The 17146-nt window shown below is 34.7% G+C and overlaps 1 protein-coding gene across 1 annotated transcript in view; it reads right to left on the reverse strand.

Moving 5' to 3' along the window:
* Window positions 1–17146, reverse strand: part of LOC130681271 (bromodomain adjacent to zinc finger domain protein 2B-like) — a 106142-nt gene that overhangs the window by 59218 nt on the left and 29778 nt on the right. The window contains exons 4-6 of the mRNA XM_057493908.1: window positions 14038–14248; window positions 9310–9402; window positions 9134–9195 (exon numbers count right to left, since the gene is read on the reverse strand). Of these exons, the coding sequence (XP_057349891.1) occupies window positions 9134–9195; window positions 9310–9402; window positions 14038–14248 (366 nt within the window). The remainder of the gene's footprint in view (window positions 1–9133; window positions 9196–9309; window positions 9403–14037; window positions 14249–17146) is intronic.

The following is a 17146-nucleotide window of genomic DNA, read 5'->3' on the forward strand; positions in this document are numbered from 1 at the left end:
CCAGAACGATTATTATTTAAATATGAAGGAGGGAGTAAACAATTCCCAGACAAGCAAAAGTTGAGGGAATTTACCTCCCAGAAACCACTTTTACAGGGTAATGTACAGGGGCAGCTCTAGATAGGAGCATTCCTAAGGCTAAACAGATGTCACCAGAGCAAATAAAATCACAGCAGAGAAAGCAGACCAACCAAATACTAACTAAAGGCAAAAGATAATATAAACTACACACAAAAGCAGTTAAAGGAAACACAAAAGAGCACAGAATAAAACACGCAAAATATAAAGAATGGAGGAGCAGGAATAAGAAAGGAGAGAAATAAAGAATTACCACACAGTGTCTGTAACTGCTCAATAAGCAAGTGAAGTTAGGCAGTAAGATACTAAAGAAGCGAACCTTGAACCTTTGGTAACTACAAATCTAAAGCCTACAATGGCAATAAGTACATATCTTTCAATAATCACCGTAAATGTAAATAAACTGAATGCAACAATCAAAAGACACAGAGTAATACAATGGATAAAAAAGCAAGACCCATCTATTTGCTGCTTACAAGAGACCCACCTCAAACCGAAACACATACAGAGACTAAAAGTCAAGGGATGGAAAATGATATTCCACGCAAACAACAGGGAGAAAAAAGCAGGAGTTGCAGTACTACAAGCAGACAAAATAGACTTAAAAATAAAGAAAGTCACAATAGATAAAGAAGAGCATTACGTAATGATAAAGTGGTCACTGCAACAAGAGGATATAACCATTAAAAATATTTATGCACCCAACACAGGAGCACCACCATATGTGAAACAAATACCAACAGAACTAAAAGGAGCATATAGAATGCAAAGCATTCCTTTTGGGAGACTTAAATACACCACACACTCCAAAGGATAGATCTCCCAGACAGAAAATAACTAAGCATACAGAGGCGCTGAACAACAAACTAGAACAGATGGACCAAATAGACATCTATAGAACTCTATATCCAAAAGCAACACGATACACATTCTTCTCAAGTGCACATGGAACATTCTCCAGAATAGACCAAATACTAGGCCACAAGAAGAGCCTCAGTAAATTCAAAAAAATTGAAATTCTACCAACCAACTTTTCTGACCACAAAGGAATAAAACTAGAACTAAATTGTACAAAGAAAGCAAAAAAGGCCCACAAACACATGGAGGCTTAGCAACGTGCTCCTAAATAATCAATGGATCAACAACCAGATTAAAATATAGATGAAGGAATATATGGAAACAAATGACAATAACACAATGCCCCAAGTTCTGTGGGATGCAGCAAAAGCAGTCTTAAGAGAAAGTATATAGCAATCCACCATATTTAAAGAAGGAAGAAAAATCCCAAATGAACAGTCAAATGTCACAATTATCGAAATTGGAAAAAGAAGAACGAATGAGGCCTAAAGTCAGCAGAAGGAGGGACATAATAAAGATCAACGAAGAAATAAATAAAATTCAGAACAATATATAGAAAAAAAAAAATCAATGAAACCAAGAGATGGTTCTTTCAGAAAATAAACAAAATAGACAAGCCTCCAGCCAGACTTATCAAGAGAAAAAGAGAATCAACACACACCAACAGAATCAGAAACGAGAAAGGAAAAATCACGATGAACCCCATAGAAATACAAAGAATTGTTAGAGGATACTATGAAAACCTGTATGCTAATAAGCTGGAAATCCTAGAAGAAATGGACTTCTTAGAAAAATACAACCTTCCAAGACTGACCAAGGAAGAAACACAAAATCTAAACAAACCAATTAAAAGCAAAGAAATTGAAGCGGTAATCAAAAACCTTCCCAGGAACAAAACCCCGGGCCAGATGGATTTACTTCAGAATTTCATCAGACATACAGAGAAGAAATAATACCCATTCTCCTTAAAGTTTTCCAAAAAATAGAAGAGGAGGCAATACTCCCAAACTCATTCTATGAAGCCAACATCACCCTAATATCAAAACCAGGCAAAGACCCCACCAAGAAAGAATATTACAGACAAATATCTCTGATGAACGTAGATGCAAAAATACTCAACAAAATACTACCAAACCAAATTCAAAAATACATCAAAAAGATCATACACCATGACCAAGTGGGATTCATCCCAGAGATGCAAGGATGGTACAACATTCGAAAACCAACCAACATCATCCACCACATACATAAAAAGGACCAACACCACATGACCATCTCCATAGATTCTGAAAAAGCATTCGACAAAATTCAACATCCATTCATGACAAGAACTCTCAACAAAATGGGTATGGAGGGCAAATACCTCAACATAATAAAGGCAACATATGATAAGCCCACAGCCAACATCATACATAATAGTGAGAAGCTGAAAGCTTTTCCTCTGAGAGCGGGAACAAGACAGGGATCCCCATTCTCCCCACTGTTATTCAACATAATACTGGAGGTCCTAGACACAGGAATTAGACAAAACAAAGAAATACAAGGAACCGAAACTGGTAAAGAAGAGGTTAAACTGTCACTATTGGCAGATGACATGATACTGTACAAAAAAAACTCTAATATGCCCACACCAATATGCAGGTTTGATGCAATCCCTACCAAATTACCAACAACATTGTTCAACGAACTGGAACAAATAGTTCAAAAATTCATATGGAAACACCAAAGACCCCGAATAGCCAAAGCAATCCTGAGAAGGTAGAATAAAATGTGGGGGGGGGGAATCTCACTCCCCAACTTCAAGCTCTACTACAAAGCCACAGTATTCAAAAACTGGACAACTACATGTAAGGGAATGAAACCAGATTATTGTCTAACCCCATAAACAAAAGAAATCTCAGAATGGATCAAAGATCTGATTGTAAGTCATGAAACCATAAAACTCTTTAAAGAAAACATGGGCAAAACTTTCTTGGACATAAACATGAGCAACTTCTTCATGCATGTATCTCCCCGGGCAAGGGAAACAAAGGCAAAAATGAACAAGTGGGACTATATCAAGCTGAAAAGCCTCTGTACATCAAAGGACGCCATCATAAGAACAGAAAGGTATCCTGCAGTATGGGAGAATATATTAACAAATGACAGATCCGATAAAGGGTTGACATCCAAAATATATAAAGAGCTCACGCACCTCAACAAATAAAAAGTGAATTATCCAATTAAAAAATTAGTAGAGGAGCTGAACAGACAGTTCTCCAAAGAAGAAATTCAGTTGGCGAACAGACATACGAAAAGATGTTCCACATCGCTTGTCATCAGAGAAATGCAAATTAAAAGCACAACGAGGTATCACCTCAGCCAGTAAGGATCGCCACCATCCAAAAGACAAACAACAAATGTTAGCGAGGTTGGAGAGAGAGGGGAAGCCTCCTACACTGCTGGTGGGAATGTAAATTAGTTCAGCCATTGTGGAATGGAGTATGGATGTTCTTCATAAAGCTCAAAATAGACATACCATTTGACCCAGGAATTCCACTTCTAGGAATTTACCCTAAGAATGCAGCAGCCCAGTTTGAAAAAGACACATCCACCCCTATCTTCATCACAGCACTATTTACAATAGCCAAGAAATGAAAGCAACCTAAACGTCCATCAGAAGATGAATGGATAAAGAAGAGGTGGTACATATACACAGTGGAGTATTCTTCAGCCATAAGAACAAAACAAATCCTACCATTTGCAACAATATGGATGGATCTAGAGGGTATTATGCTCAGTGAAATAAGCCAGGCGGAGAAAGACAAGTAACAAATGACTTCACTCATATGTGGAGTATAAGAACAAAGAAAAACTGAAGGAACAAAACAGCAGCACAATCACAGAACCCAAGAATGGACTCACAGTTACCAAAGGGAAAGTAACTGGGAAGGATGGATGAAAAGGGAGGGATAAGGGCAGGGGAAAAATAAAGAGGGCATTACGATTAGCATGTATAATGTGGCGTGGGGGCCCGGGGAGGGCTGTGCAGTGCAGGGAAGACAAGTGGTGATTCTACAACATCTTACTATGCTGATAGACAGTGACTGGAAAGGGTTTTGTGGGGGGTACTTGGTGAAGGAGGGAGCCTAGTAAACATAGTGTTCTTCATGTCATTGTGGATTAAGGATAACAAAATAAATAGAAAAAAGTAAGAACTCTGACTGTCCTCAACATTTACCTGTTTTCGTTTCTCAGCCTCCAAAAATTTGGCTTTTGCAGCTTCTTCCTTCTTTATCCTCTTAGCCTGTGCATATAAAATAGGTCTCAAAGTCATGCAACAGCACCACCACAAACTGAATATAATCCTAGACCTGAAAATGGGGCTCCATGCCTCGCAAGGTACAATACAGTATGTAACATGTATGTAGACAATTACAGATTTCCCCTCAGTTTGTTACGTTTAACGTACTAATTTCACTTCTAAGGTATAGATTACACTTAAGATATATTAAAAAATTCTTAAATCGTAACAGTATGTCAGGCTTTCTTCTTCAAACTCTGTAAAAATTCTGAAATAATTTGAGTGTTATTTTACCTTAAAACTTAATCACAGAAAACTGATGTTATGTCATTTGTTGCTTGTTCTCTGATTTTTTAAAGGAAAACATCATCAGTGTAGAAAGTTTAGAAAAACGGGATAGATTTTAACAATAAAGGTTAAAGGACAAATCAGGAACATTTTAAAATGCACGTGTCTACTTTATTTGAAGTTTCTTTTATAATACTTAAAATTTGAGATAAGTCCATTACTTAAATAACTTAAATGAAACATTAAAGCCGATTTAACCTAGTGTGGTTAAATTCAAGGTATTTTTCCCTAATAGAAACATAACCTTTAATGAAGCACATCCTGAATATCAAGCTCATGCTATCAAATTTGAGCTTTATGATCTTCAAGTCATTAACTAGTAGCTTCATAATTATCCAGTAGTAATTGCCAATGTAATTTAATATTTTCAATTTGTAGGGTTTTAAAATTAATTTGAAATGGGTAAGGGAATATGTGTACATGTTTTTAGAAGGAAAAAACCTGTAACTGTGAAAACCTCAGCTAACCGCCTTGCTCAGGGAATAAGCCAATTTTTACGGCAACAGTTTCCCGAACAGCTAAGGGTTTGGGATATAATAATTTTCAACATTAAAAAGCTTGTTTTGGACAAAAGTACTTTGGATAATTTTGAGACATGTAGATGTACAGCTTAGACACAGTACACTTAACATAATTTGGCTTTTTCTTGAGGACTTGGGCAGTTATTCTTGACATCAGTTACCCTACTACACAGTTTGATAACAGAAATGCCTTTGGGCCATTAAGGTGTTGAAAATTCCTTCCTAATTTACTACCAGATTACAGACTGTTGCTAGGCTTTGGAGTTTCTGTTTATCCTATTTTCCCTTGCTGTCTTTTAGCTTTTCCTTTTGCTGTTGCCAGCATGTCCTTGAGCCCTATTCTGTCAGCCCAGTTCTGTCCGAACTCAGAAAACAAACCTGGTTAAAATATTTCCACATTAAACACTTACTTTTACTTTTGTCATGTTTTATTTCTAAATGAAAAGCAGGTATCTAACTACAAGACTTAATGATGTTTTGAAAAGTAAAGACCATGAGTTTTAGCGTATGATCTTTATGACTATATTGGCCATTGAGAGGTTTCCCCTTTCTTTTTTTTCCTTTACTTATTTCCTGGATTTTTACTATTAGGATTAGATAAACTTGCTAAGTAAGGTTCAGAGAGGTCCTTACTCTACGCATTATGTCTAAAGATAATTTGTGATGGACATGTAAGTTTGTAAGAGTGAGAGAACAGACTGATAAAATTTTCATTTTTCAGACTTTAAAATACATGACTATATTACTTTAATCATATCAAATTTAAGAATTCTACCTCTAGAATTTGCTGGGCTCGAAGTTCTTTTTCCATTCTGATTTGTTGTATTCTCTTAATTCTTTCCTATAGGAAAAATTATGACATTTTTAGATAATAAACTAAATATCTAGGTGGAAGGTATTTAAGTGGAATCAAATAATGAAAGATGTAAGTACAGATTTACCAAAGGTTGCCCATGCTCGATATAAATTTTAATTATTTACTTTAACATTATATACATGCCACCTGTCTTAAATTGGTATGACTTTATAAAATGTCTCAAAACAATTTTAAAATACAAATGCTAAATAAGTATATAGAAACAACATAAACCAAGCTGGTTAAACTCAAGACTTTACAATTATTTGCAAGTATAAGTAATTCTCATTCGGAAATAAATATTGGACAGACAAGTAGGATAAAACAGTCTATCAGGAAATCAGGACACCTAAGGATAGTCCTGAGTTACTGTCACTCATTGCATGAACTTGAACAAATAGAACTACTCTTGCATAAAATAGGGGAGGCACTTGCTCTTTTTCTCACTGTCACAAATAAATTAAAAATGCTTAAAGAAGTGCACAGAACATCGTGATTGTACGAAGTACCAACAACTGCTGTAACATGATAAATGACATTACTTTCAATAACTACAGTAAGCCAAATACAGAAATAATTTGTAATAACTTATAAGTGGTGCTCAAGTTAGTTAAATGTAATGTACTAGTTATTGTTTGAATTCAGCAATCTAAATTTTGATGTTACATTTTCATTTTAAAAAACCATTGCATATGCTATAAGCACATCGTTAACAATTTTACATTCGTAAATCCCTTTGAAAGTCACAAATTGGCACTGACGAGGATACAGTTTAAAAAAATACACCTAAATTGCCCTACTTGTAAATTGCAGCTGTCCTAGGATTTTCAGAACCAACACATTTTATACTACTGTATATTACCATACCCACCCCCATTTCGAGATGCTAGTTGTACCTTTTGAAACTATACTTTAATACATTTAAATTTCTTTCTTTGCAGTGATGTTATTAATTCCCTGCAGGGATCCAGCGCAGGATAATGAGATTTCTGGAATTTCTGTTGTGATTCTAGAAGACTGATCACATTCTATGATTGTGCTGATTGCGATCCTAGATTTTGAATATCATAAGCTCACCAAAAATAAACATACAAGTGTATCTTTTATTTCCAAGTCTTACAGAAGGTTGCACTTGATCCACATTTGAAATATTTATTTAGATTAGAACTTTAGACAAAAGTATACTCTGAATTTAATCTTTAATCAAGTCAACAAAAGTCATTCATTATTCTCTTAAGCACAGAAATAGGTATAGAACCTTGGACTGAACTCACCCAGTGTAGAGCTTTGTTTTAGTCTGAGTGATTTATATAGACGTACATTGGCAGTACTTTCATTTGGAATATCAGAAATAAACATTATTTATAAATTATTACGATATGTGTTCACCTTGTAATACTGAGTATCCATCCAATGAACTGGGCATTTTATATAAAGTAGCTAATTGATCATTTAAAAAAATAACAATACAGGAGTTGAAATTATCTTCTTTTCACCTAAGAGAAAATTGAAGCTCGTAGAAAATAAATATTTTGCCTATAGTCACACAGTGAGTGCAGAGCCCTGGTCAGTTCCCACTGCCTCTGCTCCTGCTTCATAACAATGCCCCCTGACACTTCCGGAAAACTGCCTTGAGGACTGTCGGCTGGTATTTTTGGCCCACTAGGTGGAAAAAATAATCTCGAGGATGAGAAACACATGCTATTATTTTAATTATTTCATTCTAGATCTACTGCAAACTTTAAAATAGACTCTGCACGACTTTAATTTACTTTGCTGGCAATTAGGAATAAGTCAGATGGTAATCTAAGACTAGTCTCAGAGAAGCATCTTGATCAATGTCTAATAGCAGGTCACTTGTATTACTGCTCCTGGAACGTTGGAAAATCAATTTTTTTTTTTTTGATGAGTAGCACACTATGTAGGCTTAGGTCACACAAAGCCTAATTTGAAATGCTAATGGCATACAACTGGTCTCAAGCCATTAGGAAATTGGATAAACTATTAAAAACTGTAACAGAAACAACAGTATTTCAGCTTCAAAGGAACTTATTTTCACATATACTCTAGTAGGCAGTAAATATTTACAGTATTTTAATAAATATATTCATCACACTATATATTTTAAAGTCAACCTTACAGTGCCTTTAGCAGTTACAATTAACAAACTAAGAAAACAATTCAAGTTTACATTAAATTACAGTTAGGGAGTAGACCAAACATTTTGATGTTTTATGTCTATCTTTTAGAAAGCAAGCATTTGCTTTGTGCCAGTCACTGTGGTAGGCACTTTACATTCATTCAATTTTCACATAATACAATTGTTTTTCTTTTGCAGTGGAGGAAATCAAGGCTGAGAGGTTAACTAATTCATCTATGGTCATAAATTATTAAGTAGGAGAGCCGATATTTAACTCTACAAATTACCTACATGCATGACTACAAATTCTAAATTCTCTATCTCAATTCTACATCAACTCTAATCATACTGCTTTAGTCAATACTGAAAGTATTTAAGTAAATGTATTCATTCCATTATTAGAGATAACCACATCAAAAACAAACCAAGCCATTATTTAGCAGCTTGTCTATATAACAACTGACTCAGAAATAACTACTTGCAGTTTAAAATTTTTTAAAGAATAGTACTTCCCCCCATTTCCTTTTTGCTTTAATAGTTCGATGAGTATGTGGAGATAGGAGAGCAGTTTACACATTCCCATCTTAAAGGAAGTTCAGTATATTGCCATGTAGGCTTTATGTGTAAGAGTTAAAAAATTATTTCACCTACCTTATACTTAATTTTAAAAACTACACAGAGGAGAGCACTGGATAAAACACTGGATATGCAAAAATAATGCTTTCTCATTTTCGGGGATAATTTTTAAACATTCAGAAGCAATGGGACCAAATCTTCAAAGTTGTTCAAGATGTTAATTTATATTCAGGCTATCAGGATACTAAAAGTACTTACATAATTGTATTGTTTGGTATCATTTCTTTAGAGACTTGGTTTAAAATTGAGGTGAATTTTAAATAAAGGAAGATGATAACTCTCTAAATAAGATATATAACAAGTATGAAAGTTATTTCAGAAATCAAAATAAGAATAATGTACATATATACATAAGTAAATCGACTCCCAAAGTACCACCTATGTTATAAAACCGGTTGAGTGCATGAACATACCTGTTGTTTCATAATCTTTATCTGCTCTTTTTGCTGTCGCTTCTCCTCAGCAGCCATTATTGCTATGATGAAAAGCCAAAACACAGGTATCGTCAGAAAAGGAACAAAGAAGAGAAGCCTCCTGTGAACTCCCAGTACTCACTCTTCAAGTTTATGTTTTCGTTTAACTCACTCACCTTGTTGTTTTTTAGCTTCTTTGGCAATGTGAGCCTGTTCCTGCTTTTGGAGTTTTCTCAAAAGCTTTATTTGTGCTGCTTGTTGGGCTTTTTCTGAAAAACACAAAATTTCAAGGAATACTTTTAACAACTTTACCTGTTAACCTAAAAACAATTATCTATGTGAATGGCATCATGTAAAGGACATACTTTTTAAGAAAATTTTTTAGATACCAGGTAGAAAAATGGTGTGGCAGAAAATACCACGCTTACTTCCTTTAGAAATTGCCCAACTTTTTCATCACATACAGCCCCATACACAGAAGCACACAAAAATGATGCTTCTCTTAATCCTCATCACAGAAGCTAATTTAAGTACATTTTTTTTCACATTTCACATAATCCCTGTTTAGGAGGAAACTAGCTGCTAATATGGAAAAAGAATGATTTAGCTTTAGTCTTAAAAATAACAATAAAGCAAAAGAACTCAAAATAGAATACAAAGCCCCCCCTCCAAACATGGTATTTCACTCAGCTATAAAAATGGTAGTTTCTGAATCCAGTGATAATTGCATTTATGAAACAGAGGGACTAAATCTAAATAAAAACAATACAGAATATCAACAAGGTTTAAGGACAATCTAGTTCTCATTATTTTCAAGGACAAATGTATGAAACTGGGAGAGATCTACATACTTAGTGGCCCCAATTCCTCATTCCTCCCTTTATCCATGTTACTTGCAAATGGGACTTTGCAGTTCCTTTCATCAAGAAGTGAAATCTACTTTCTTGTCCCTTGATACTACCTTCAGACACGTGATCTTTGGACACCAGGATGTTAGCAGTTGTAACTGCAAGTGCATGTTTCAGAGTGTACTCTGTACTTGTACAAGTGTAGTTTCACTCTTCTGTCTTGACCTTTATCATCAGGACATGTTAAGGCTACGCTGCCAGAGGCTGGAACACAGGGAGTCAGCTGACTCCACACACGTGAACAAAGCCAGGTAAGATCAGTAGAGCTGCCTACCTTACCTGCGGTGGACTCTATCAGCCTGACCGATTACCACGTGGCATTGTTCACCACTGAGTTTTGCGGGTGCTTGTTTCCCAGCATTACTGTGGCAATAGGTGACTGATACAGAAAGCTTGTAATGTCATGCTTTCTTCTGCTGGCAAACTTGGTCAGAATACTTCTAACTATAAAAGTGGTCTATCATAACATCATTTACAAAATCACTCTAGAATACTTAACATTAGATATTGCTTTAAATTTTGTAGCAGATGAAGAGTTTTAAGAAACCTATATATTATATTCTCACTAGTTATGAATATGCTCGAATAGAACCCAAATCACTTGAACTCTACTAATAATCATTTATTGACCTGCCATATTAAATGTACATGATCTTGTTTAATCTTCATAACAACCTTACAGGATATGCAACATTACACACAGGTTACAAATGAAATAACTAAGGCTCATAGAGGTTAAATTGCAGAGCCAAGATATAAACCCATGTCTTTCTGACTCCAGGTCTATATATGCTACTAGTCCTATGAACCTTTAAGAAAATTTAAATGCCTTGAGATTTTAAAAAGGACTGAACCATAGTGTTCTGCGACAGCTGAGAAACTCTGTAATGTATATGGTATGTATTTCTGTGTGAATTTATCAGCAATTTCAAACTCTACACAAGTGCACAGTTAACTTTTATTTTTAAACCCTTGGGACAGAAAAACACTAAAAAGTTCAACTCGCTATCTTTTCACTTGAGCAAGGAAGACATAACTTTGGTAAGTCATTAAAAATTCATATAGCTTAAAATTTTTTATTATGAGCAGTTAGAGAAGATGGGAAAAATAGGTTAAAGAATCAGGCACACTACGGAGGAAGTACGAGAAGTTAAGAGGCACAGAAACTTCACCCAGGCTCTGAGGAATGAGCTACTACCAGCATCTCATTTATTTGGTTTATGACTGTTGAATATATTATCTGTGATGACTAACTTTTGAAATGGTAACTTGACAAGTATCTTTTATGCTTTAGGAAATTACTTTCTTAGATATCAAAAAGAAAAGTTTACTTTTCAAATAAAGTGTTTAAACCAGAATGTATCTAACAATTGGCAGCACTTTCCTTCTGCAGTGGCCTATCTTAAAACAATGAATCATTGTACAGCAATGGCATTTCAGATTCTATGATCAATAAAATTGACTGGTATATTAGTAGATATATTAGAGCATTTGAGATATTAACAGTATTGGCCAATTAACAAGCTAATTTGTTTATATAGTTTGAAAGTCTCTTTTATATGCAAACTGTCAGATTCTTATCTCTATTCTCAGAAGATAGAGGGCTCTCATTTCACATTCAAAATCCACATTTATTTTATTTTATTGTTCTAAACCTTCCTTCAAATTAAGTCGCTTTACAAGCCTAGATGAGTCCAACTAGGATAATAAAATATGACAGAAACTTCTAGAATCTCCTCTGACAACACCCCAAAGCGTTAATGTAGAAGTCTTTCAGAATAAAAGGGGTCACAAGGTGACTCATTTCTACTTTCTTTCCTTCCCAAGAAAGAACATGCATATTATACCAAATATACTTGTAAATATTAATAACATTTACTTACATTAACTATTTAATATTTATATACATGTTGAGAAAAAACATGTACATAGGTCAAAGGTAACATAACTTACAAAATGCAATATAATAGAAGGGAGAGCTACGTCATAGAATACAGACCAATTTGAAATCTAAAACGGGAGAAAACACTGGGCAAAAGTTGAGTGATTACCTTCTATTTTCTTAAAATAAAATTAGTTAATTTTGCAAATCTGAAGTTGCCATTTTGAATACTATGTATGAATGGTACTTGTGATAGACATGCAAAACAGGCGTGAAAATCCCTTGCTTTGGTTATCAGTTAATTTCAAGCTTTCCTATTTTATGTAAAAAATGAACACTTCCCACTATTATACATTCTTCAGAAAAGTCAGTGGTTTATTGACAATACTAATTTTAAAAATTCATCATGTATGTATATATCTTCATATATTAACATTTTTTAAACCTCCTCTACTAACTATTTAGGAGAGATTAAGGTCTTAATAGTACCCCAATGAAATAACACATAAAGTACTAAATTAACGTACTAAAGGAGACAAAAACTTACAGGACATTAAGTTACAGGCCAGGCAGTTAACTTATATGCCACTGGTGGAAGTATGAATTGGAACAACCTCTTTGGAGACAATATTTGCCTGCTTTCTACCAAAATTGAAAATGCACATACCCTTGGAGTAGAGATTCTATCTCTAAAATTTTATACTGTGGATAGCCATACCCGTCAAAGAATGAAGATATGTGTAATGTTTTTATTGCAGCATTGTTTGCGATAGCAAAGATCAGGAAATAGCTGCAACACTCATCGAAGGAGACTGAGTAAGTGAAGTATGGTAGAGCCATACTTTGCCTCACCTACTATTCAGCCACTGGAAGTGTAAGGTTGATTTTTAAGTGCTGTATAGAAAGATGCTCAAGAAAAATTAAGTGCAAAAAAACAAAGCTGAATGGTATATACACCAGTAAGTTCATTTATTTTAGAAATCAAAAAGAACATATACATATATGAACATCACATATGTACGTGTACACATAAGTATGTGCTTCAATGTGTGTCTGTGAGTGTATGTACACACTTCTAGGTAGACTACCAAAAACCTGTTAATTATGATCCAACTTGTGAGTGTCTTTCATTTTAAAGTCAGTGAGAGTCAATGTCTTATTTGAAAGCATTATGCTCTATGAGCTTTCATCATGCATACTTGTTTTATAATGAAAACAACAGAGCTACAGAGAAGTCAGTATTATACTGGTGTATACAATAAATAGAAGTCAGTCAAGCTTTCCCTTCCGAAAAAAAAAACTATGAGAAGTAGTAAAATCCTGTCAGTCTTTTAAGTCAGTTTTTATTATTAAACCCTTATGGATATTATGTTTATGATACAAGCATGTATTGATATACATTTATATATATATGCTTATGAATATAAGACATGAGCACATTGATAGATATCGAGACAGCCTCAAGAGGCTTCACACTTGTAACTAGTTAATTCAAACTTCATAGCAGAACTATTTTATTTTAGTCAGCACTCTCTGTGTGAGACACAGCATGGGAACTTCATGTTGATAATTCATGATAATTTTGAATCATGAACACATTTGAGGTTACTTTGAGCACGTTGTACTTGATGAATGATACTTTCTGGTGATCCTAAGATACTTTTTGACCTAAGTTTATTAGTTGGGCATTTTGAAAATAAATGTTATATATCCAGGCTACAGAAGAACCCAAACTAAGACTTGCCACTAATTGGAGTTCTTTGACTGAAAATTTACTCCACAGATCCACATATTTTGGAGTTACTCCCTTGTACCACCGCAAGGAATTGGGAGCTGTTCAAATGAGTTTCCAGCCTGAAAAGTTCATCACCTACCTTTGTAATTCTAAACACACAGGGCATGATGTGTTTACGAGTATGATTCTTGAAAGGCGCTTATTAAATCAAAGAACTCCAGTTACCAGTGGGACTCCTTATTTTCTCATTTTATTTGAACACAATCACCTACCTTTTAGAAACTGAGAGTAGTTATCAATCATTCCTATGTCAAATACATGTAGAAATACTTAACACATTTTAGTACAGTTCTTACAGTGACGGATACATGTTCCCTACCTTGAGCTTGCAGTTGTCTTAGCAATTTGCCATCTGTGTTATCTACACATTCAGCACCGCCAACATCAGGAGGCCGACCGCTCCGCTGTCTCACGCTGGTATCCTCTCCTGGTCGCTCTCCCTCTGGATCCGGTGGTCGTCCCCCATGAGCTTCCATTGCCCTCACACGGGGAATGGCATCCTCTTCTTTCAAAGGACACCACTGCATTCCCTTTTAAGTAACATTTTATAGAAATAAAATATTATCAACAAAATAAACACAAGTGATCAATATGTCAGAAAATTCTAGGGAAACCTACACATATTAATTTTTATAAAGCTGTTGTAACCTTTAAAAATTTTAGTTTCTAATTCAAGTTACATTTAGAATTGTTCATGGCTTTTGGTATATATTTCGTATTCTTACTTTAATGATTTCAACTTTAAATACACTGACAGATATATACCTGGACCTATAAACATATATAGACATACATCTTAATCACCATTTCTGAACCATAATGACTGTAAAGTTGGCAGGTATTTGAAAAGATTAGTTGAGTGATGACACCTCTACGGATTGCTCTCAGGAGCATCAGTTCAACCAAACATGAAGCTATCCAAATAACAAACAAAAGACTCTCTTTATAGAAAAAACACAGCTAATAAATCAAGAAGGAATGTAAGAGTCAGACTATTACCATTTTGCAATATCTCATGGATTAATGGATCTAAGCTTTACATTTGAATGGTTGCCAATCACCAAAAAAGGGAGACAACTGGACCGACAGAAGGAGGTTCACTTCATCACCTATAAACTAATCCTCCCCCTCCCAAAAAACAAAACCTGGAAATGATTAAGCCTCCAGATTAAATCACTAAAACTTAACGGGGAAAATTTACTTGCCGTATATATTAAACTACACGGCAAAATCCAGTCTGAAGGAAATCCCACAAATTACCCAGTTTATTCAACAAACAAATTTCAAGAAGTGAAAACACTGTGGGAAGACTAAAGGGGCCTTAAAGCATGTATCAAACATGCCCAATGTTTGGATCTTACCTAGATTTTGATTCAAATAGACAAACTGTCCGGAAATTCTGACAGTTAAGAATTTAAACAATGAAAATTTTGAACAATGTCTGATATTTGATGATATCAAGAAGTTATCATTTTAAATTATGATAATGCTATTCTCATACTTTTGTAGAAAACAAGAATTCTTATCTTTTAGACACACTTGCAGATGAAGTACAATGTCTAAGATTTGCTTCATCAGATTATGGAAGAGGAGGAGTAGATGGGAATATATGTAAAACAATATTGTTCATATGATAATTTCTAAAGCTGATGATAGGTACATGATGTACATTCTTTTGTCTACTTTTGTGATATTTCAGATTTCCCACTTTAAGTCTCCTCATGGGAACACATACACCAGCATAACGCTAGTGTATTACAGGAAGAAGCCTGCTTAGTGCATAGTAATAATCAAGAGCTGGCTGTCCTCCGTAAGGCATCAAAACAAATACACTGTTACATGACCTTATTTGGAGTCCAAAGTACCATGTCCACACATAGGAAAAGCATCCTTTCAAAATAACCTTTCCAAAACAATTTTAAATTACCTTATACTCCTTTCTTGACAGAGAATTCCTTTGCTGTGAACGTTAAGAAAATTTTTTAATGTTTCTTATTCCTTCAAAGAATCTCAAAGCAGGATTCAGCCTGAACCACTCTGGGCACTTCTGCAGCCAGAGCCAGCAGTCCTGACCGCCCTTTATGCTGTGGTGCCAGGCTCAGAATCATGGCATATGATGACCTCATAGAGTGGGTGCCATGGACACAAGCACTGCTCTTTCCCCATCATGGAGGACAGTTAGACCCCACAGTCCAAGCACCGTGCTTTGTCCGAGGCATTTTGAATGCACTCTTTACTTTAATCTTCATAATCATTTTACCTAGGAAGGTGGGTTTTACTGTCCCTGTATTACCATTGAGGGAATCACACACCAAGTGAGGTTAAATCGTTTCCTGAGGTGCCCTGGCAATAAGGAACAGAAATGTGTGATTTGAACCCAGGACTGTCTCTCTCTAAAACCTGGGGTATTAGCCACTACATGTACTTCACTGATATTACAAAGACATTTTTATACTTGATACTCATCACAATATTCAGGCATGAAAGCACAGTCAAGATGATGCTATGGCAGGGTTACAGAAAAAACCAATGCATATACTCAGTGTCTACATGTCAAAAAAATATCTAAACTAAATCTGTTCAGTAATTCCTATTTTAAATATTAATTCTGACGAGAGAATTTTTGCTGAGATTTCAAATGAAGTCAGTGGGATCAGCACTTGTACTAACTGCATTTTTACACCATGAAACACTAAGAAGGAAGCCAGCAGAACAGCTTTATGTTCACCAGCATGGGGAGATTTTGACTGAATTTCAAGGGTTCCATCAATTAATCTTTTTTTTATCCAGTAATAATTTTTACACAGTTATATTTTATTCAGATAGGAAAATATACCTGTGTCCAAAAAGGTACAGATTATGTTGATGTCCAAAATTCACCTGACAAATGACATCATTTACATTTTGCTTTTGGCATTTATAAATAAATACTTTCTAAGGTGTTTCATGTATTGGGCTATCTTCTAACTCCAGGATTTCATAAAATGAGAAATGGATTGTTAGGAAAATCTCAACCTAGTATTAAAACTTTAATTCACTCAACAGTCAAAACAATTGTGGGTGACGAAAAAAAGTAGTATTTTTTCTCAGTAAGCTTTTCCTTAGAAAAAGCAAATTAAATTTATATCATTTGATTCCTATGCTTTTTCATCATTCAGAAATTATGCATAAAAAGTTTATTCTTTTTTTCTTTATTTCTAAGACTAAGATAGTAAATGGTTCTTGAAAATAATCTTTAAGATCTAAAAGAAACAGGATAAAGAGAAAAAAGATGACTAAGAAGATAGAGATGGTGACAGATCAAGCCTTTTATACCGTTATAATTCTCCTTTCTACAGTTACTAATTTAAATCTTTCAGTAACACATTCATTTCTATAAATACTACGGTGAGAGAGAAGAAAAAAAAGGTTTATGGAAACATACAAAA

This window comes from Manis pentadactyla, chromosome 16, assembly GCF_030020395.1.
Source record: "Manis pentadactyla isolate mManPen7 chromosome 16, mManPen7.hap1, whole genome shotgun sequence".
Taxonomy (NCBI): Eukaryota; Metazoa; Chordata; class Mammalia; order Pholidota; family Manidae; genus Manis; species Manis pentadactyla.